Source organism: Elephas maximus, chromosome 4, assembly GCF_024166365.1.
Source record: "Elephas maximus indicus isolate mEleMax1 chromosome 4, mEleMax1 primary haplotype, whole genome shotgun sequence".
In the NCBI taxonomy this organism is placed as follows: domain Eukaryota; kingdom Metazoa; phylum Chordata; class Mammalia; order Proboscidea; family Elephantidae; genus Elephas; species Elephas maximus.
The window spans coordinates 80492094-80514668 of record NC_064822.1 but is presented as its reverse complement, the minus strand read 5'-3'; the positions used below and the strand labels follow the sequence as shown (position 1 = coordinate 80514668).

At 38.1% G+C, this 22575-nt stretch overlaps 1 protein-coding gene across 10 annotated transcripts in view; it reads left to right on the top strand.

The window, feature by feature from the left end:
- ABCC9 (ATP binding cassette subfamily C member 9) overlaps positions 1-22575 on the top strand; it is a 151182-nt gene that overhangs the window by 36570 nt on the left and 92037 nt on the right. For all 10 annotated transcript variants that reach the window (XM_049882615.1, XM_049882614.1, XM_049882616.1 and 7 more), the window contains 5 exons: positions 2908-3042; positions 4998-5160; positions 9403-9443; positions 10510-10652; positions 19653-19761. In XM_049882615.1, coding sequence (XP_049738572.1) covers positions 2908-3042; positions 4998-5160; positions 9403-9443; positions 10510-10652; positions 19653-19761 — 591 coding nt within the window. The remainder of the gene's footprint in view (positions 1-2907; positions 3043-4997; positions 5161-9402; positions 9444-10509; positions 10653-19652; positions 19762-22575) is intronic.

Sequence of the window (22575 nt, the reverse complement as noted above, 5' to 3'; positions counted from 1 at the left end):
GATACACTCAAGGTCATATTTTGGCTCTCGTGGACTTGCTCTGATTTTCTTCAGTTTCAGCTTGAACTTGCATATCAGCAATTGATGCTCTGTTCCGCAGTCGGCCCCTGGCCTTGTTCTGACTGATGATATTGAGCTTTTCCATCATCTCTTTCCACAGATGTAGTCGATTTGATTTCTGTGTGCTCCATCTGGCGAGGTCCATGTGTATAGTCACCATTTATGTTGGTGAAAGAAGGTATTTGCAATGAAGAAGTCGTTGGTCTTGCAAAATTCTATCATTCAATCTCTGGCATTGTTTCTATCACCAAGGCCATATTTTCCAACTACTGATTCTTCTTCTTTGTTTCTGACTTTCGCATTGACATCACCAGTAATTATCAATGCACCTTGATTGCATGTTCTATCAGTTTCAGACTGCAGCAGCTGATAAAAATCTTCTATTTCTTCATCTTTGGCCCTAGTGGTTGGTGTGTATATTTGAATAATAGTCATATTAACTGGTAGGCGTATGGATATTATCCTATCACTGACAGCATTGTACATCAGGATAGATCTTGAAATGTTCTTTTTGACGATGAATGCAACACCATTCCTCTTCAAGTTGTCATTCCCAGCACAACAGACTATATGATTGTCCGATTCAAAATGGCCAATACCAGCCCATTTCAGTTCACTAATGCCTAGGATATCAATTTATGTGTTCCATTTCATTTTTGACGATTTCCAATTTTCCTAGATTCATACTTCGAACATTCCAGGTTCCAATTATTAATGGATATTTGCAGCTGTTTCTTCTCATTTTGAGTCATGCCACATCAGCAAATGAAGGTCCCGAAAGCTTTACTCCATCCACGTCATTAAGGTCGACTCTCCTTTGAGGAGGCAGCTCTTCCCCAGTCATCCTTTGAGTGCCTTCCAACCTGGGGGGCTCATCTTCCAGCACTATATCAGACAATGTTCCGCTGCTATTCATAACGTTTTCACTGGCTAATGCTTTTCAGAAGTAGACTGCCAGGTCCTTCTTCCTAGTCTGTCTTAGTCTGGAAGCTCAGCTGAAACCTGTCCTCCATGGGTGACACTGCTGGTATCTGAATACTGGCGGCATAGCTTCCAGCATCACAGCAACACGCAAGCCCCCACAGTACGACAAACTTACAGATGTTGGCTGTTATTATTGCCCAAAGTCATATAAGTCACAGACTCAAGATTTGATGCCTTCCCCTTTGACAAGCCCTCTTATAACCTTTCTAAACTAGAGCAATTGCTTCAACCCATCCCATAATTCCAATAGCTGGCATATTATAAAATGTCAAACCTTGTAAGGTGGTAGGAACGGTAGCAAGCTAGGAGGCTATTTAGTTCTTTCCCTTGAAAGGTAGCATTTTAGTAAAGAACACAGGATTTTTCCCCCATTAGGTAAAAATGGCAAAAGTAACGTATCCATTTGTTCAGTTTTTGTGATGCTGGATATTCTTAGTTATCTTGAGTTTTACATCATATAAATGGAGTGTTAACTGTAGATCTTATTTGCTGCAGTCTGTCTTCGGTGTGCCACATTTATTGACATACATAATATACTAAAGAGTGTATGCTAGAGTTCACATTTATCTTTCGCTTTTTCATTTTTTTTTTTGATGGAAATCCAAGTCAAATAAAAGTATATAGCATGCACAGTACTTGGCACAAAATTAGATTTAAAGTGCACATTATCTGATTGTATCAAAATGTACTTATATATAGGTCAGTTAGGTAGTTGCCTATATGGTGTAATTTAAAGTGCACCAAAAGTCTCAGGCTGCCCCTGAATGACTGCATCATGGGCAATGTTAAGAAATTTTCTGTTTTGATTGGAATTTCTAAAGTGTCTAAATGGCTGTGCAATAAACATGTGCCGCGGCCTCCAGAAAGCTATTAATATGTTATCATTGGCCTATAAGTGTGGATTACATGCTTGAACTGCTTGGAGACAGTTCATTACTTGATGTTTTGGGCTTTGCGGGCTGAGCTACCAGAAAAACATTTGCAGCAGAGAGGATGTTGTCGTTGTTAGTTGTTGTTGAGTTAACTCGTGGTGACCCCTTGTGTGCAGAGTAGAACTTCTCCATAGAGTTTTCAAGACTGTGACCTTTTGGAAGCAGAGCACCATGCCTGTCTTTGGAGGCTCCTCTGGGTGGGTTTGAACTACTAACCTTTTGACTAGTAGCCAAGTGCTTAACTGCGCCACCCAAGGTTAAATCTTGAGCTTTTAAAGGAAGAAGAATAAAGTCGAAAACCAGATAGATTAGGCCTAGGTTGTTCAGCTGTGGGTTTGGGGAAGTAAATTTTAAAAGAGAGATGAGGTAAGATTGGATACCAGCTATATAGCTGCCTCACAGTTTTCGTTAGAGCTGGCCTTCTTGTCATTAAATGACTCCCAGGGTCATTAAAAAGGAGAGGAGCTCAGATCACTCCCTTAGTCCACGAACATCCTGTCCTCGCTCACATTATCAAACTGCCCACTACTTTCCATCCCCCCAGCCTTGAAAAGCAAAGCGTAGTTCCAAGAAGGAGAACAGAACATGGAATGTCAAATTTATGGTGGATGCCAACACTTTCAAAAAATTTTTTATGTCCTTTTAAAAATGTGAAGACTGCTTTAGAAGGTGGCAAGAATCATGGGGCCATTGTGCAACTGTGTGTTATAAATTGGTTTGATACCAGTTATACAGAATCATCATACTAAAAATAAATCTTTACTAATTATTTCCTGAATAAATCACAGTAAAGCCTGACTGTCACAGTTGAGTTGACTTCCAAAAAAAAACCTAATACTATGATAATTGAGAAATACAACATTTTTCACTAACAATATTCTTTTCTTGCCGTGGCCCCCATTTTCCCTTTTCCATGTATCCTTCTTCCTAGATCATAATGGGAGTGATTCTGCTCTACAATTTACTTGGATCCAGCGCATTGGTTGGTGCAGCTGTCATTGTGCTCCTTGCGCCAATTCAGTACTTCATCGCTACGAAGTTGGCAGAAGCTCAGAAGAGCACTCTTGTAAGTAACATCTTTTGGAAACTTTATTAGAAAAATCAAGTAATGCTGTTTTATTTTTAAAATAGAGGAAGTTAGTACATACCACTCAGGATAATTTGGAAAACTAGTGTTCTTATATTTTGTTTCAGTTCTTATGTAGCAGCTGTGTATTTTTCATGTTGCAAAACAATTTTAAAAAGTGGATTAAAACTTTAAGACTTGATCATCTTAGACTCCCAATTGCCAGAATCGTAGTGCCTGATGTTTTAAGTGTCATGAGGTGATTTGAATCCGTTTCTAGATCACTTGCCTAAAGAATATATTTAAGTGTACTTTGAGGCCATTGATGTCAGTTATTGACATGGCCAGGTTTGAGGCTCCCGAAATTAAATTTCCCTAGGGTCAAATCAAGCCATATGATGATCTGTGGAGTTATATTGAAATGTTTTAATGGCAGCTGCTCTGGCTGAATGTGTTCCTGGTCAAGTTGGCAAGAAAGAAGAAGCCCAATTATTGACCATCTCCGGCTTCAGTTTGCCATGAAATCATTTTATTTGAGCAAAAACTGGCTTCTTTTAAAGAAATATTTACAAGTAAAATTGTTGACATGATGTTTATAAATAAAGTTTGATTAAACCTGAGCGAGACCATGTGTAAAATGTAGAGATGCTGCCACTGACAGAATTGTTTCCCAGGTTGGTGTTTCCACTATGACAGGTGAGTTGCAGGCCACGCAACTGGTTTTCATCACCTGTTTTTCTGCTGCTTATAGTGAGGTTTCTCATTAAATCTGCCTGAGCCATCTACCTTTCTTATTCTTTCACACAAATACGGAAAGGTGTAGAAAGGGGACATGAAGTGGAGACATGACTGCCCCCAAACAGCTGTCTTTAATTTAGGCATTCACACTGTATTCATCAACTTCTTTAATAATCATTTAATAGGAACCTAAGTCCCTGTGAGCCCTGGTGGCACAGTGGTTGAGCACATGGCTGCTAAACAAAAGGTTGGCTGTTCAAACCTACCAGCTGCCCTGTGGGAGAAAAATGTACCAACCTGCTTCCATAAAGATTTACAGCCTTGGAACTCCTATGGGGCAGTTCTACTCTGTCGTAAAGGGTCAGTATGAGTCTGAATCAACCTGATGCCGATGGTTTTTTTTTTTTTTTTCAAGTCCCTGTAGAGACAAAAAAAAAATAAATGAAACATAGGCCATTTGCTATTTTCAGGTTCTCCCATCTGCCTTTTTATCTGTTCTCTTTTCGATGTGTAACAGGTCATTTTGTACCTTGCTAACGATTCTAATATAATATTTGATGGTGGAGGAAGCTGACACGATTGACTAGGTGGAGGTCCTGTATCCGCTACAAATCTAACCACAGTTAATTCAAGTTGTTAAATTTGGTAAATTCAATTTAGGCCTTAAACAAGAATTTACAAAGAAGTTTGTAAAATTCTCCTAAAGTTAAAGATAATAGACTTGGTTTCAATAACTGTATTATGAAGACGCAATATGAGCACATATAACAACCTCACATTCCAGAAAAAGGGACAGACGAACTGTTCTTAAATTCATTGTTCCTTTTCATCTGAGTGATAATTCTGAGGAAAGAATAAAATGATTTAGGTGTTAGAAGGACCCATGGAAATTCTCTTTATCATTTCCCTAAATTTAAATCTATATTATCTGCAGACACTATTCAAGGAAATCATGTGAAACTGAAGAAATTGCTTTTATTTAAACAAACGCAACAGAAACATAAAAGCTTTTAGGTGAGAAGAAATTTCGAGGCCATCTCATTCAGCTCTTCGTTTTTAAAGTTGAAGAGACTGAAGCACAGGCTTCTGGGAATCTCACAGCCATTGTTAGCGGCAAAACCAATAAAAAATGGAGATCTCAATCTCTGCCTGTTACAAAGAATTGCCTCCAAAAGACTGGATGTAGCTTGCATTATTTTTCTTCCTTTGTTTTATAGGATTATTCCACTGAAAGACTGAAGAAAACAAATGAAATATTGAAAGGCATCAAACTTCTAAAGTTGTATGCCTGGGAGCACATTTTCTGCAAAAGTGTGGAAGAAACAAGAATGAAAGAACTATCCAGTCTCAAAACCTTTGCACTTTATACCTCACTCTCCAGTAAGTTCCTGTTTCTCTAAGGACAGATGATGTTAAAAAGCAACCCCAAAACATGTGATCTGTTCAGTTTAGGTTGTAATCAATGAGACACTTGAGTGAATAAAGGAAACCCATTTATTTTCTAGACACGTTCTGTCCAGTAGTGCTAACCACATACGACTGTTTTAATTTAAAGAGCAGAGTAAGCAAAGGTTTAGAGTCAAGTTGACCTGAATTTGATTCCTTACAAGTTGTGTGCCTTTGGCCAAGTCACTTTACCTCTGAAATAGTTTCTTTATAAGATCAGGATGATAGTGATAATTGTACCTGTAACTGAAGGCCTTTGTCAGTTGCTGCTGGGATGGATAGTTGGCTTTCAGTATAAATTTGTTTATTTATGTTGATTTGACTGTATTATTATTGATATGCTTCAAAATTATCTGTAGTTTTTTTACCTGTCCTTTTGGGAGTTTATGATTTTCTGTTTTCTTGAAGATTGCAGTTAAAGTGGCATTTTTGAAAATTGAAGAGGAAAAATATCAATATTTCCGGGTGAAGAAAGCCGAACTGTATTCACATAAAATCCTGTTTTCCCATACACTTTCAAAACTTTTTTTTAATACAAAGCACTTTTTATCCTCAACTCTAATTTTTTAAAAGTGATTGCTACAACAATATTATTTCTTTTTCTCAAAGTGTGACACTTAGTACTCTCAAGAATCATGAGTTCATGTTAGCATAATTCACACGAACTCTGCCAGACTACTCCCACCAATATTTGATTTGAGTTGTGTGTCAGTTTTGCTCATCCCTTTTGCTCCCAAGACTTTTCACAGCTTAAAGTTTTGGAAGTTTATATATTGTTTCCACTTGAATTCTAAACTACTTTAGATCTTAGAGATTATAAACACTTCCCTTTTGAAATACATTCAGAGAAAATATGAAGTTTATATTTATAAAGTCCATTTATTTGAATCCTAATGTTTGGGTGCATTAGAAATGAAGTGAGAAGGAGTTTTGTGTTTCAGCTGTATGCCACTGTTAACATGGTGTCAAAATGCTAGAAGACAGAATAGTTGAGATCTTCTGGCCTAGTAGTACTCTAAGCTGATAGCCTTTGTAATCTACCTCTCCCTGCAGTGGGCTAAAATTTTCGTAGAGAAGATACATGCAACCAGAAATACTACTACTACTACTAATATTAATAACTAAAATATATTGAGTATACTCTTAGTCAATTATTGCCATAAGAAGCTTTATATATATTTCACTTATTCCACACAATAGCCCAATGATTTAGGTTTATTATTAACTCCACCTTAGAAATGTAAAGATTCAGGTATAAAGAGCTTAAGTAACTTGAACTTCCCCGAAGTCATCCCAGCTAAATACAGAGGTTGGATGTGAACCCAGTTTGTCTGTCTCCAGAGGTGAGATTTGAATTGGATTTTGAAAGTTAGATATAAGAGGAAAGACGATAGAGGAGGCCATGCCAGAGGAGAGCGACAAGAAGTCCTGGAGATATATATGTGCAATCATGGTATATTCAAGATAAGCATTTTGAGTGCTGAGTTGATAAGGAATTCTTCAGTCACTGGAGTAAAATTCCAGTCTAACCACTTCTAAATTTTTTGATTTGGTTAAGTTCAGTGTTTTTGAGGGTTAAGAGCTTGAACTCTGCAAGGTGTATAGAGTTGGCTATGAATTCCAGCTCTGCCACTTTCTAGCAGTATGGCCTTGGGCAGATGACTTAAACCTTCCAATCCTCAGTTTCCTTCTGTGTAGCATGGGAAAATAATAGTATCTGGCACATAGGATTGTAGCAAAGATTAACAATAGATAATGACACAAATGTTCATTGAGTGTGTACAATATTACAGGCAATGTGTCAATTGTTTCGTACCCATTATCTCATGTAAAGCACCTGGCACATGGTATAGTGCTCAATAATATCTGCACCTCAGGTTGCCATCTAAAAATTGGTATAATAAAATAATGCCTTTATCACAGTAGAATGAGGCAGTGAATATGACACTGTTTAGTAACTATTATTTTGTGGATGGTATTTATACAGCAGCATGAGAAAACAGAAGGCAAACCCTACTCAGATAGAGAGTGGGTAAATGTAAAATGAAATTGAATAGCCAAGGTTTGGATATCCTTTACATACTACTGATATGCACAGTGAGTATGCATACTTTTGTTGAAAAGGAATATCAATGTTTATTTCTCGAAGAATAAAATCAACTCTGTATAGTATAGCAGTTGCTGTTAGGTCTCAGAAGGCAAGCAGACCTGAGTTAAAATCCTGGCTCAACAACTTGTCAGCTCTGCAGCCTTGGTCAGTGAGTTGGTAGAGTCTCAGTTTCCTCATCAGTAAGATGGGGGGGTATTAATAGTACCTTGTGGGATTAAATAAAACGATGTATCTAATGTCTTTAGAAAAGCACTGGCAATGTAAAAGTGGTCAATTAATAGTAGCTGCAAATATTGAAAAGGAAAGTTAAACAGAACAAATAGTAGTAGAACTGAAAATCCATCTCTAATTTTAATGAATCCGTCTTCTTGCCACTTGAGATAATATCTCGAGGGAAGGGAATTCTAGTAAATAATTTCCTAGTCTCTAGTGCCAAGTGGTCACATGCAGTTATAGGTTTAATACATTGGTAAAAGGCACAGACACTTTTATTTTCTCTCTTCATTTTGATAGAATTTTATATGGAGAAGTGAAAAGGGCATGGAGCTTTTGCACCAGAGAGATCTGGGTTTTAATCCAAAGTCTGTCACCTGCTAGTTTGGAATCTTGGGTGTTACTGACCTTTTCTAAGCTCCTTCCTCATTACTGTGCATGGTTGTCGTAATCATCAAATATGAGAATGCATGTGAAGTACTGACATCGGACCTCAGTAGTTGTGAGTTGTTGAGTAGTAGCAGAGCCAAGTGAAGGTAAGCACAGACTGAGGAGCCACTGCCTGGATTTAAATCCCCGCTGTGTGACCTTGAGCTTCTCATCCTCATCTTTATAATCGGGTAATGAATGCCTGCTACTTCTGTCTGGTGCACAGATTGCTATATAAATGGTTTTTAAATAGCAGTCATTGTTTTATTCTTCCTCACCAAGAGGAAATTATTTATTTGAGGATGCAGAATAGAAAACAATGAGGAGAAAAGAAACAAATATACTTAGAAATGAGAGTGACAATAGATAAAGAAGACCAAGGCAGAAACGTGGCTCCTTGCCTGTGCTTTTATGAAGCTCATCTTGGTGTTTGGATTCCTAGTACCATACAAGAATTTGTATTTGGTAAGTAAGTCATGTCTGGACCTGCAAAAGCTCAGTTTGATTCTCTCCTATGTATAGTAGTGAGCAGCGCTCATGAGAGCAAATGGTGTACGGTATCTGCTGCTCCTCAGTAGAAAACCTCCTTCAGGAAAACTAGGGTCTAGTACTTGCTCTACCATTGCTGTGCTCTGTTACCAACAGTTTACTCAATCTTTTGAGCCCTCAGTTCCTAAAATTTTATGGTGTGTTAAAAATACAACCGCAAACCATCAATTTGGCTTTTTCTTTTACCTGTGATTTCCAAATGCTAGTATTTAGCCTAAAATATGAGTTTTCCTTGTTTCAGCTCTGCATACCATTGTCATCAAAGGCTAGTGAAATATGTCCCTGGAGAAATACCTAACCCAGCAGAGGGTCCAGGATATGGAGTTATTTTTTTTTTCTTAAAGTAAAAGGTCTGTAAGTGAAAATTAATACCACTTTTGGAACAAGAACTTAAAATGATGTCAATTTCTTTTTTTTAATCTGGGCAGTAACCCAATATTCATATATTTCAATTAGTTGAGTGGACCAAGCAGGATAATCCAATATTCATATATTTCAATTAGTTGAGTGGACCAAACAGGATATAGACTGTAAACATGAAACCTCCTCAGTCGTTGAGTTCTAATACTTTTTAATAATTTGCTTCATTACAGGATTATTTTATAGGAATTCTTTTCTTTGTAATACTTTGTAAGAAACATTTTTTCAATAAAGAAGATGTTTTCCGGTTAAGAGTAGTACGTGTTAGCCCATACAACTGTTGTCAAGAAAACATCAACTGGGAAATGTTTATGGACTCTAGACAAAATATTATTTAAATCACTTCGTCCTTCCTGTCTTCAAGAAAAACTAATGTAATAATAGATGATTAATTAAAATTACTAAAAATGTTTTCACAGTTCAATGAAACTAATATATTTGATTTCTTTCCACAGTCTTCATGAATGCAGCAATTCCCATAGCAGCTGTTCTTGCTGTAAGACGCTTTTTCTTGCTTTTATAAATGGAACCAAGTCAGTGTTTATAAATGATTTATGAACAAGAATGTGTGGATGATCATATATATTACTTTGTCTCTGGCACTTGCTCAAATTCAGAGTTTCTCAACTGTGGCACTACAGGCCTTTTGGATCAGATAATTATTTGTTGTAGGAGGCTGTCCTGTGCCTTTGGACATTTAGCAGCATCCTTGGCTTCTACCTACTAGATGCCAGTAGCACTCCCTAGTCATGACAATCTAAAATATCTCCAGACATTGCCAAATGCCCCCTTGGGAAGCAGAATTAGTTGTGGGTGAGGAGTGCTCTTCTATCAACATGGTTAGTGTTAGATCAACAACCAGAAACAATTAAATGATTGCATTATATTTCAAATAAAAATGACAAACCCAGAAGCTAGTAGTATTTTTAGAAATGTAATTAAGTCTGCATTAGACACCAGTGTTGACAGTTTTTTTTTTTTTTAATATCCATTATAAAACCAAAAACACCCAAATCCACTGCCGTCAAGTCAATTCTGACTTAGAGCAACCCTAAAGGACAGAGTAGAACTGCCCCATAGGGTTTTCAAGGAGTGCCTGGTGGATTCAAACTCCCGATGTTTGGTTAACAGCCGTAGCTCTTAACACTATGCCACCAGGATTTCTAAATATCCATTATAGAGACCCTAAAAAAATGGAGCTTTCTGTTTTTCTCTTAGAAAATTTAGTATTGCTTGGAAGGAACCTAGCTGGTTGTTAAGAACTCTGAATTCTCTCCGTTATTACTCCTACTCAGTGGTATTACAGAAGTCAGTTTCCTCATCTGCAAATAGTCTGTCCTGCCCTTCCCATGAATTTACTGCTAGGAGGATCTGTAAAAACATTAAGCACTCTACCAATAGCAAGTATTGTTTTACTTAGAGAGTAATTTGGATGAAGTAATTGTTTTCTTAGTTTCAGCGGACATATTGGCATAGCAGAATGTACTAGGCTTGTAAAGATGAATGTAAGCATTTGTGAAAATTTCTTCAGCCTTCTCTGAAGAGATTCTTTCTCTCCACAGACGTTTGTGACCCATGCATATGCCAGTGGGAACAATCTAAAACCTGCAGAGGCCTTTGCTTCGCTGTCCCTCTTTCATATCCTGGTCACACCTCTGTTCCTGCTCTCCACAGTGGTCAGATTCGCAGTGAAAGCCATCATAAGGTACACACTTAGAAATGTCTGAACTCTTTGCTTGATTGTAGAAATAACATGTGGTCGCAGTAGTAAGTGTGAAAAAGTATAAAAGAGAACATTAAAATCACTGCACGGAGACAACCGTTGTTCGATTCTTGGTATGCTACCTTGCAGTCTTTCATTTATCTCATATAAAAATAATCATTTTAAAATAAAAATGTTGAGTTTATATAGCTCCCTATTTCACTTATCATTTTTATCATTTTCCTCTCACCAAAATTTTAGAATATACTTTTAAAGGTTTTGTGATATTCTATTAGAAGTACTCTAGTTTATTTAATGATTCCCTTTTTGTTGGATATTTACAATGTTTCTACATTCTCACTAACATAAATAAAACAATGCAGGAAACATCTTTGTTTACGTTTGACCTTTTCCCTTATTATTTTCTTAGGATAGCTTTCTAGAATTGGACTACAGGTTCTAGTAGTGCGTACGTCTTTAAGGTGCTTTATAAATATGGCTATGTTGCTTTCCATTGTAGGTGAAAAGTTGTACACATTTTTAAGATTTTTTATGAATGTGGACACAGTGTTTTCCACTGAAGCATTTATACTTGTACCCACAGTGACAGAGAGTGTGCACGTCAGTACATAGTTACTGCTTTAATTTTAGTGTAACCTGGCAAAAGTAAAAAATTCTGAGTTTATAGGCTCTGAAAATGGAAAGACTTGCAAAACCACCCAGGATTTTGCTCGTTTAAAATATGCTTCTATAGTATTTCCAACCAAATTTGTCTTCATAGGCTTATAATTTCTCATAAAGCACAACTTGGAACAAGTGAAATGATATGATAATGACTGTTTTCCCACCATTTTTACTTGTATTATATAAATACATACCATACTAAACTACATCATACTACACTGTATATGCCAGAGAGTCTGTACTGTGTTATACTCTTATAAACAAGGAAGTCTTAAAATAGTAGTTTGCTTTTTGCTATAAGATCTTATAAAACCTTTTAATAAACAGTTGATATCATACTTATATCTTCCCTTTGCAAGGAATACCAAGATGTTGTTATACTGAAAGAAAACTGGAAAATTGAAACCTTAAATACATGGTGTTGCCATTGGCAGCAATGCAAAATATCTCTTATAAGGTCTTTTAAAATGATGTCATTTTCCTGATACCTGTTTATTACTAAGAAAACTAGTATTTAATATTCAAAATGCCTGAATCTCCAGTTCTAGGCGATAGTTTATACTGGCTTAAAAAAACAGTTGCTGTCGAGTAGATTCTAACTCATGGTAGCCCCATGCATGTTAGAGTAGAACTGTGCTCCACAGGGTTTTCAGTGGCTGATTTTTTGAAAGTACATTTCCAGGCCTTTCTTCTCAGAAGCTTGTGAGTGGACTCGAACCTCCAACCTTTTGGTTAGCAGCAGAGCACATTAACTGTTTTCACCGTCCAGGAACTGGTGTATTGGCTTAATATCAAATAACATTAGAATGCATATAAATAATCTTATTATAAACCAAGTTCTGATAGGATATAATAGTAACATATGATGGTTTCAATCCTATTCTTTAAGATAAGTCATTAAAAACCAATTTTGGAGCTGTTAGAGTTGAAAGCTCAGGCCCTCTCGCCTCATCTACACTCACTTTCTTTTCTCATTGTTCTGCCTTCTGAGATACTTGTACAGATCACTCACTGATTTTTGTAGCACCACTTCCAAATTAGGGAGTGCTCTGGAAGGGAAGCTACTTCAAATAAGAAAATTGATACATGGCCAGAGTCTGCTATTTTGGTCCTTATTTTCATTTTCTCCATTTAACAGCTGTCCCTTACATGGCTGCACTTTTAATTGGAACTTGACTTTGTGCTACAAATGGAGATGGAGAGCAGTTGATAACTTGTAAAGAACTCCACTAAAATCAGGAGGTGACCAAACATCAAAAGGGCTTTAGGAATTGACTTGAAAAACAAACGAATATAAATATCTAGGGTTGCTCCCTGAATCCATAGCATACAATTCTGCTGTAGCAAATCCTAGTACAGCTGCGGGTGGATAATATTCCCCATATATTTCTGCATTACATTCTCCCCTCCGTACATCCCAGGGAAAAGGCCATTTGCCAGTTTGGTACAGACCAGTCTGCTTTCAGGGCTCGGCTCCAGATTTCCCAAGTTTAGACCAAATAGAATCTGCTTATAAAAACTTACTCCTCTAAAATGAGTTTAAGTGGTTGATTTTCGGGTTCTACAAGAGGTCGCTGATCAAAGCAGAGGTCAGTCCTCTTTCCCACTGCCTGCTGGTTCTGGGAACCTGAGTGAACACTTTCCCAGTGTCGACAGGACTCCACATTTTCTTCTGTGCCTGGAAACCTGTGATCTGTCTTCCATGCCAGTTGGCCCACAGCTGGTTGAGCAGCCTGCTTATAATCGGAGTGTTTGGTTGGCTGATTTTGAAACCTCCTCGTCAGGGCTGTGGAGGTCTGAAGTTCTTTGCCATATCCTTCAACACATTCAGAAATTTGGTGGGTTAGAATGGGGTGGGGCAAACTCCCAAACATGCGTTATACTGGTGCTTGTAACAGACTTTTAAACTTCCCTACTGTAGGAAAATTCTGTGCCATATGAAATTCTCTGCTATAGGAAAATTCTGTGCTTTCTTTTAAAAATGTTTAACTTGTTAGCAAAAGTTCTATTCATGGTGCTCAGTGGACGGGACCACATCTACACACAATGAAATGGAAGAAAAGAGAGAGTTATGATTCAGATTATTTCCTCATGTCCCATGCCCCTCATAGTCTGAGTTTCCAGAATATTTTAGGATAAAGTAGTCCGGTCTGCATTTGCAAAGAAGGAAGAAGAAATGAAGAAGAGTCACTATTATCTGAAATAATAAAATATTTGAAGTAAGAGTGATTTTTCAGGATGCTTGCCTCACTTTTCCACTCATTTATTTGTAAGGAAGTAACTTATGTGTTTTGCTTTTCGGGAGGAGAATGTAAGGATAATCTCCAGTTGATATGTCCTATCCTTTTTTTTTTTTTTAATCCTTTATAAGTAATTTGAGTTTAACTTTCAGGTACTTGATGTACCAGTATCTATGTGTGCAGTATCTATGTCCAAAGATGTGATTTGCCAAGGGAATAAAAAGCAAAAAACCAAATCCCTTGCTTTGTTGGAAAACTACTTTGCATCCTTTCTCTCAGGTACCATGCTTGGCCAGTCTACTGCCTTTACCTTTAGTCACATAGATTGTCACTGATATTTACCATAGAGCATAATGACGTTTTGGCCTGGCCCCCGTTTTTGGGTTTATGAAGTTTCATATTTTTGACAAGAAAAACATGTAACTGCCAGCAACAAAATCAGTTATTCCCAATCAATATAGTACTTCTCCAAGGTTCTCAAACTGTGTCTAAACACCCAAAATGAAATTTGAGAAGAGGAAAAAAAAAAGTAACTAAAATCTTAAAAAATTGTGAATTATCTAAACAAATGAGAAATGAGTAAAATATTGAACTGGAGGCAGGATAGCAAATTGCTTGGTGTGAAATCCTGACACTGCCATGGGATTCATTGTTCAGTCTCAGGAACACTACTCACTGTCTGTATAACACAGCTTCCTCACTTGTCAGATGAGCACAATAATAATCTCCTGCTTATGCTGGTAGAAAGAATTAAATGAAATATACATGAAAAGTTCCCAGCCCATTACCCAAATATTTTAGGAATTAAAAAAAATCCTTTTACTAATTCATTGTCATTTTACTAATCTCCATTCCATGCCTCAGAGAGATATCTTCTGTGGGCCAACATTCATTTATTAACACTTCAGGTACGTTACTAGGGATTAGGTATTGCAAGAGGTTTCTGAGTTAGTGCAAGTGGTTTGCTCTTGGGTGCTAACATAAAGGTTGGTGGTTTGAACCTACCCACTGACGTGGTAGAAGAAAGGCCTGGCAATCTGCTTTCACAAAGATTGCAGCCAAGAAATTCCTATGGAGCAGTTCTACCCTGTAACATATGGGGTTGCCATGAGTTTGAAAATGTTCTGCTGCTATTCATAAGGTTTTCACTGGCTAATGCTTTTCAGAAGTAGACTACTGGGTCCTTATTCCTAGTCCGTCTTAGTCTGGAAGCTCAGCTGAAACCTGTACTCTATGGGTGACCCTGCTGGTATCTGAAACTGGTGGCATAGGTTCCAGCATCACAGCAACACACAAGCCACCACAGTACGACAGACTGACACATGGATGGAGTGAAGCTTTCAGAACTTTCATTTGCTGATGTGGCACGACTCAAAATGAAAAGAAACAGCTGCAAACATCCATTAATAATCGGAACCTGGAATGTAAGAAGTATGAATCTAAGAAAAACGGAAATCTTCAAAAAACATCGATACCCCAGGCATTAGTGAGCTGAATAAATGGTGCATGGACCTCACCAGATGGAACACACAGGAATCAAATTGACTACATCTGTGGAAAGAGATGATGGAAAAGCTCAATATCATCAGTCAGAACAAGGCCAGGGGCTGACTGTGGAACAGACCATCAGTTGCTCACATGCAAGTTCAAGAAAGTCAGAGCAAGTTGAAGAAAATCAGAGTAAGTCCAAGAGAGCCAAAATATGACCTTGAGTATATCCCACCTAAATTTAGAGACCATCTCAAGAATAGATTTGAAGCATTGAACACTAGTGACCGAAGACCAGACAAGTTGTGGAATGACATCAAGGACATCATACATGAAGAAAGCAAGAGGTCATTGAAAAGACAGGAAAGAAAGAAAAGACCAAGATGGATGTCAGAGAAGACTCTGAAACTTGCTCACAAATGTCGAGCAGCTAAAGCAAAAGAAAGAAATGATGAAGTAAAAGAACTGAAGATTTCAAAGGGCGGCTCAAGAAGACAAAGTAAAGTATTATAATGACATGTGCAAAGAGCTGGAGATAGAAAGCCAAAAGGGAAGAACATGCTGGGTGTTTCTCAAGCTGAAAGAACTGAAGAAAAAATTCAATCCTTGAGTTGCAATAGTGAAGGAGTCTATGGGGAAAATATTAAACGATGCAGGAAGCATCCAAAGAAGGTTGAAGGAATACACAGAGTCATTATACCAAAAAGAATTAGTCGATGTTCAACCATTTCAAAAGGTAGCATATGATCAGGAACTGATGGTACTGAAGGAAGAAGTCCAAGCTGCTCTGAAGGCATTGATGAAAAACAAAGCTCCGGGAATTGGTGGAATATCAATTGAGATGTTTCAACAAACAGGTGCATTGCTGGAGGTGCTCACTCATCTATGCCAAGAAATATGGAAGACAGCTTCCTGGCCAACTGACTGGAAGAGATCCATATTTATGCCTGTTCCCAAGAAAGGGGATCCAACTGAATGCAGAAATTATGGAACAATATCAGTAATATCACACGCAACCAAAATTTTGCTGAATATCATTCAAAAATGGCTGCAACAGTATATGGACAGGGAACTGCCAGAAACTTAGGCCAGTTTCAGAAGAGCATGTGGGACCAGGGATATCATTGCTGATGTCAGATGGATCTTGGCTGAAAGCAGAATACCAGAAGAATGTTTACCTGTGTTTTATTGACTATGCAAAGGCATTTGACTGTGTGGATCATACCAACTTATGGATAACATTGCGAGAATGAGAATTCCAGAACACTTAATTGTACTCATTAGGAACCTTTACATAGATCAGGAGGCAGTTTTGGGGATAGAACAAGGGGATACTGATTGGTTTAAAGTCAGGAGAGGTGTGCGTCAGGGCTGTATATTTCACCATAACTATTCAATCTGTAGGCTGAACAAATAATCCAAGACGCTGGACTATATGAAGAAGAACGGGGCATCAGGATTGGAGAAAGACTCATTAACAACCTGCATTATGCAGATAACACAACCCTGCTTGCCGAAAGTGAAGAGGACTTGAAGCACTTACTGATGAAGATCAAAGACCACAGCCTTCAGTATGGATTGCACCTCAACATAAAGAAAACAAAAATCCTTACAACTGGACCGATAAGCAACATCATCATAAATGGACAAAAGATTGAAGTTGTCAAGGTTTTTATTTTACTTGGGTCCACAATCAACAGCCATGGAAGAAATCAAACGACGCATTGCATTGGGTAAATCTGCTGCAAAGGACCTCTTTAAAGTGCTAAAAAGCAAAGATGTCACCTTGAAGACTAAGGTGTGCCTGACCCAAGCCATCGTATTTTCAGTCACATCATATGCATGTGAAACCTGGATCATGAATAAAGAAGACTAAAGAAGAATTGATGCCTTTGAATTGTGGTGTTGGCGAAGAATATTGAATATACCATGGACTGCCAAAAGAAGGAACAACTCTGTCTTGGAAGAAGTACAACCAGAATGCTCCTTAGAGGCAAAGATGGCGAAACTGCGTCTTACATACTTTGGACATGTTGTCAGGAGGGATCAGTCCCTGGAGAAGGACATCATGCTTGGCAAAGTACAGGGTCAGCGGAAAAGAGGAAGACCCTCAACAAGGTTGACTGACCAGTGGCTGCAACAATGAGCTCAACCATAACCATGATTGTAAGGATGGCGCAGGAGCAAGCGTTGTTTCGTTCTGTTGTGCATAGGGTCACTAAGAGTCGGAACTGACTTGATGACATCTAACAACAACAACATGAGTTGGAATTGACTCTACAGCAACAAGTGTTTTTTGTTTGTTTTCTAGGGATTGCAAAGATATAAAACAACAAAAAAAAAAATTTTTTTTTTTTTAAGGCAGGGTAAAATCCACAAGGGAGCTCACAGTGTAGTTGGAGAGACCAGAAAGGGAAACTGATTACAATATGTTGTGTTATGCTGTTGTAGAGCTATACATGCAATGCCATGAACCTATAAATGAAGATCATTGAAGCTTATTGGGGGACAAGGGAGGCAACCTGGTCAGTGATGACTTAAAGGAGGTTCTCAATAAAAAAAAAAAAAAAAACACTGCCATCGAGCCGATTCCGACTCATAGCGACCCTATAGGGTATAATCTTGAAAAATAAGTAGGATTTAGCCAGTTGAAGAAGGAGGGAAAACATATTCCAAAAGGGAGAGTGACATATGCAAGAGGCAGGAATGAATAAGTAGGTAAGAGGGAACTAAAAGTAGCTGAATATGCTTGGAGAGGAGTCCCTGGGTGATACAAATGGCTAAAGTGCTTGGCTGCTGACAAAAAGATTGGATGTTTGATATCACCCAGAGACATCTCAGAAGAAAGCCCTGGCAGTCTACTTCTTAAAAATCAACCATTGAAAATCCTACTGAACATAGCAGTTTCTATGGTATGCAAGGCTAAAGAGCTTAAAGATCATGGGCAACAGACTTAACTGAATTTACTTTTCTTCATTTCATTAGTCTGTCATAAAAACAAACTAGCAAACTTTGCAGACCTATCTGGAGACACTTAAGATGATTATAGGCTCAAATGAAATTAAAAGGAAAAAACAAAACACATCAACTCTTATTTCTAATATATATTTTCTAATTCCCTATCAAAGGCATCATTTCCCCTGTAGCTGGTGCTGCATGTACAAGCGGCTTTGTCCACGCGCATCTTAGCATGTCAACAGGAGCATTTCTTTTCCTTAGCAAGTTCACAGAATTTTCCTTTAGTGCATTATTTTCTTAATAGGAAGATGATCTCCAATCATGTTTTTTATTTTATTTTTTGCTTTTGCTCCTGACCCTATGATACTGTTTTAAGAAAATTACAATTGGAGAGGTGGGTGGGTCATGGGATCTTTTGCCCAGTCTTAGGAGACCCTGGAGCCCTGGCAGGACAATGGATAAGCGCTACAGCAGCTAACCAAAAGGCTGGCAGTTTGAATCTACCACTTGCTCCTTGGAAACCCTATGGGGCAGTTCTCCTCTGTCCTATAGGGTCGTTATGGGTCGGAATCAACGTGAAGGCAACAGGTTTGGTTTTGGGTTTTTTTTTTTTTTTTTTAAGAAGACCAGGGAGTCCCTGGGTGGCAGATGCAGTTTACATATTTTGATGCTAACCGAGGTTCCAGTGTACACAGAGGCGCCTTGGAAGAATGTCCTGGTGATCTACTTCTGAAAAATCAGCCATTGAAGACTCTTTGGAGCACAGTTTTTATTCTGACAAATGGTGTCATGGGTTGGAATCGACTTGACAGCAACTGGTGTTATAAGGAGATCTTTGCAGTCTCTTTTCTAGAGCAGGGTTTCTCAGGTGTAATATGCTTATGAAACACTGATGAATCTTGTTAAAAATGCATATTTTGATTCAGTAGGTCAGGGGTGGGGCCTGAGATTCTCTGTTTCTAATAAGCTTCCAGGTGATATTGATGTTGCTGGTCCCTGCATGACACTCTGAGCAGCAAAACTCTGGAGGACTTTCTCCTTGCCAAGTTCAGGAAATCTGTGTAATATATAGTATTTAAGCAGGATAGAATAATGGACTCTGCGGTCAAACAGCTGGGTTTTAATCCCCGATCTGTGATTTATATGCTAAGTGGTTTTAGGCAGGTTACTTAACTTCCCTGTACCTTACTTCCCCTCACTTGTAAAATTGGAGTAGTAAGAACACTTCCCTCATTGGTATCATTATTTCCAGCCACCGTGTTCCAAGTTCCTCTACAATTCCACTGTCTTCTAAAAGGAATACAATTGCAGAAAAATTGCAGAGGAAGTTCAGAAGAATTTAGGACGAGCAACTCATCCCAGTTTTCCTGGGATTTTCCTGCTTTTAGCATTAAAATTTCCATGTCCTAGGAACCCCTCTTGGCAATTTAGATGCTTGGTCACCCTACCTAAATTCACAGTTGGTTTTGAGAAATGGCTCTCGCAGGCTCACATGATGAGTGAGAGTGGGGGAGGAGTGGGGGGGGGCTCAGTTTTTTTAGGTAGAACATTTGAATTATATTGCTTTGTTGTTTTCAGTTTGTTGGTTTTATTTTTAACCCTTATCCTGCTTTTGTTATTATGCCTTGTGCAGTGTTCAAAAGCTGAACGAGTTTCTCTTGAGTGATGAGATTGGTGATGACAGCTGGCGAACCGGTGAAGGTTCTCTTCCTTTTGAGTCCTGTAAGAAACACACGGCAGTCGTAAGTGCTTTTTCTTGTTATATACGCTGTGAATAAGGAGCCCTGGAACACAGTGGTTAAGCACTTGGTTGCTACCTGAAAAGTTGACAGTTCAAACCGACCAACTGCTCCAAGAGAGACAAATGGGGCAGCCTCTTTCTATAAACCTATGAAGCAGTTCTACTCTGTTCTATGGGGTCGCTATGAGTCAGAATCAACTTGATGGCAGTGGGCTTGATTTTTGGTTTTGGAAGTTGTGAATAGGGACAATCCAGAAGAATGCATGGTTTAATATGGGTGCGTTTTTTTTAACTCATGAAGAAAACTTGCCACCTGCTTCTACAATAAACCTCACAAGTCTAAAATCAATAACCAGATGTGTAAGGCTTGTTTTTAGGAAACTGAGAGGTTCTTTAATCCAAGCTTTGTACGAAAATAATACAAAACCAGCTTACTACTCCTATACATATTCTTGTCTTTCAGCTATATTATACTTTTTAGTTTAAAAAGTACTTTCTCGTGTATTCTGCCCCTTGATCAACTTAATACATTACATTTTGTTGTATTACTTAATATTTTTATTTTCCAGATGAATATATTGAGTTTGCAGGTTGTTTGGCTTGCTTAAGGTAACATTTATAAGTGACAGAGCCCGAACTAAAATCTGAGTCTTCCAACTTCTGGACTAGCTCATTCATTCATGTCACAAATATTTACTTAGTAGCTACATAAAGTCTGAAAACACAGTCAGTATTATTTCGTCATGCACGTAATACAATAAACCATTTACTGTGTGTTTGCCTGTGCTTCCAGGCTTGTTGACTTGTACTTTATGACAAGGCTTAGGGGTATAATAGCTATGAGCAAGGTAGATAATCCTGCCTCTCACAGAGCTTGCTTTCTAGAGGCAGGAGTCAGATGATAAGTAAATAAATGAGGTCATTTCAATTAGTGAAGAAGATAAAACAGTGTATTCCAGAGAGACTAGGATACTCGAAGCAGGGTGGTCATTTCCTGGAAGGCCTCCCTGAGGAAACGACGTTTGAGCTGAGACCCAAATGAACAGTAGGTACCTGCACTGCAAGGATCTGGGAAAAGAACATTCCAGGCAGTAGAACTAGCAAGTACAAAGACCTTGAGGTGAGAATTAGAGTGTTCAAAGGAGAATGGGCGCTATGGTTAGAGCCTGGTGAAGGAAAGGGGGATGGGACGAAGTAAGAACTATGATCAAAAGTCTTGTAGACCATGGTAAGAGTTTAGATATTATTCATATGCAGTGGGAACCATTGGAGGGCTTTTAAATAGGAACTATGTAATTGTGTTTCTATCTTGAAAAAATCACTTTGCCGCTGGATGGAGAAAAGTCTATAGGAGGCAAGAGTAGAAACATGAGTAAAGAGGTCATTGTAATAATATAGGAAGAAATGATGTCAGCTAGGAGTAGTTTTTATTGCAGTTGTAGTGGACATGGTGAGAAGTAATCAAATTCAGTGCATGTTTTTGAGGTTGAGCTCATAAAGACTTGCTGATAGATTAGATGAGGAAGAAACAGCACTCAAGGATAATCCTAGGTTATGGGCTTGGCTGCTGGGTAGATGTTGGGACCATTAACTGAAATAGGGAAGCTGAGAAATTAGCAGGTTGATGTTGAGGTGGAATCAAGGGGTATATCTTGCACATGGTAATTTTGATATACTTATTTAACATCTAAGAAGAATGAGGTCAGGAATGGAGATTTAAATCTAGGAGTACGAGCCTTAAGATCATATTTTAATGCATGGGACTGGATTATACTTCTTTCTTGAAAGGTGTGTCTGAAAAAATTTAGGTCTTTAAAATTAATATGTATGTTTCATAACAGTAAAGTAGAAAGGTGTCATCCTAAAATGAGTCATGTTGTAAGTTAGTGTTAGTTATTCATGTTAGCGTTAGGGAAAATATGAATATATTTACCCTTTATGTCACCAAATTAAAAGGCACATGCAGTCTCTTGACTGAAATAGATTGGAACTCAGAAAATCTTTACCAAGAAGTCAGTCTATATTAAATTTCTATTCATGTCATTTTTAAAATTGCTAAGAATAGTGATGTTGAACATTTGGCTATAATGTTAGACTTACTGTTCTTTTCTGCCTTTATGAAGTTATTTTTTACTTTTTGCTAACTTGTTTTATTGAGCAGGTATGATTTTGTCTGAGAAGAAACTACTGCCCGTGTTTATATCCTGGAGTAAGAATCTCTCCGAATGGTTGTTTGCTAGTGTGTGGGTATATTAAAAATATATTAAACAGCGCTTACACTTTCAGGCAGCAGGAAAGTCACATTTTTTATTAGAACGAGCCTCGTCACACTTTGGATGATCTGAGACTACCAAAGAGCTTATTAGATCATCTTTCAGAGATGTGAGGATGAGCAGAGTGAGATGAGGGATATAGGAGGTCATGTTCATGAAGTTAGGGAAGTTTCTGGAGTTTTGTATTAGACGAGAGAGAGAAGAAAAATTGAACCGAGAAAGGTTTTTGGAAGAAATAAAGAATCCCCTTCAAAAGCACCCAATATCTCCAGGGTTATTGAAACCAGACTGGACTTCTGATGTCTTTCTGGGTCATTCATCAGTGCTGATGGGCCAAACCACAAAATGACAAACTCTTTAAAATGGAATGAAAAAAGCTGTGTGCTTTAAAATAACACTAATGGAAACCCCTTCTTCAGAGCGCTTAAGATGCTATGTATTCTGTAAAAGCTTAGAGTTAAGTGGTTTTGGCTGTGGAATCTCCACGGAGAATTAGTGACTTTCTAGAGCCAGAGTCTCTTCAAATTACATCTGTGGAGCTC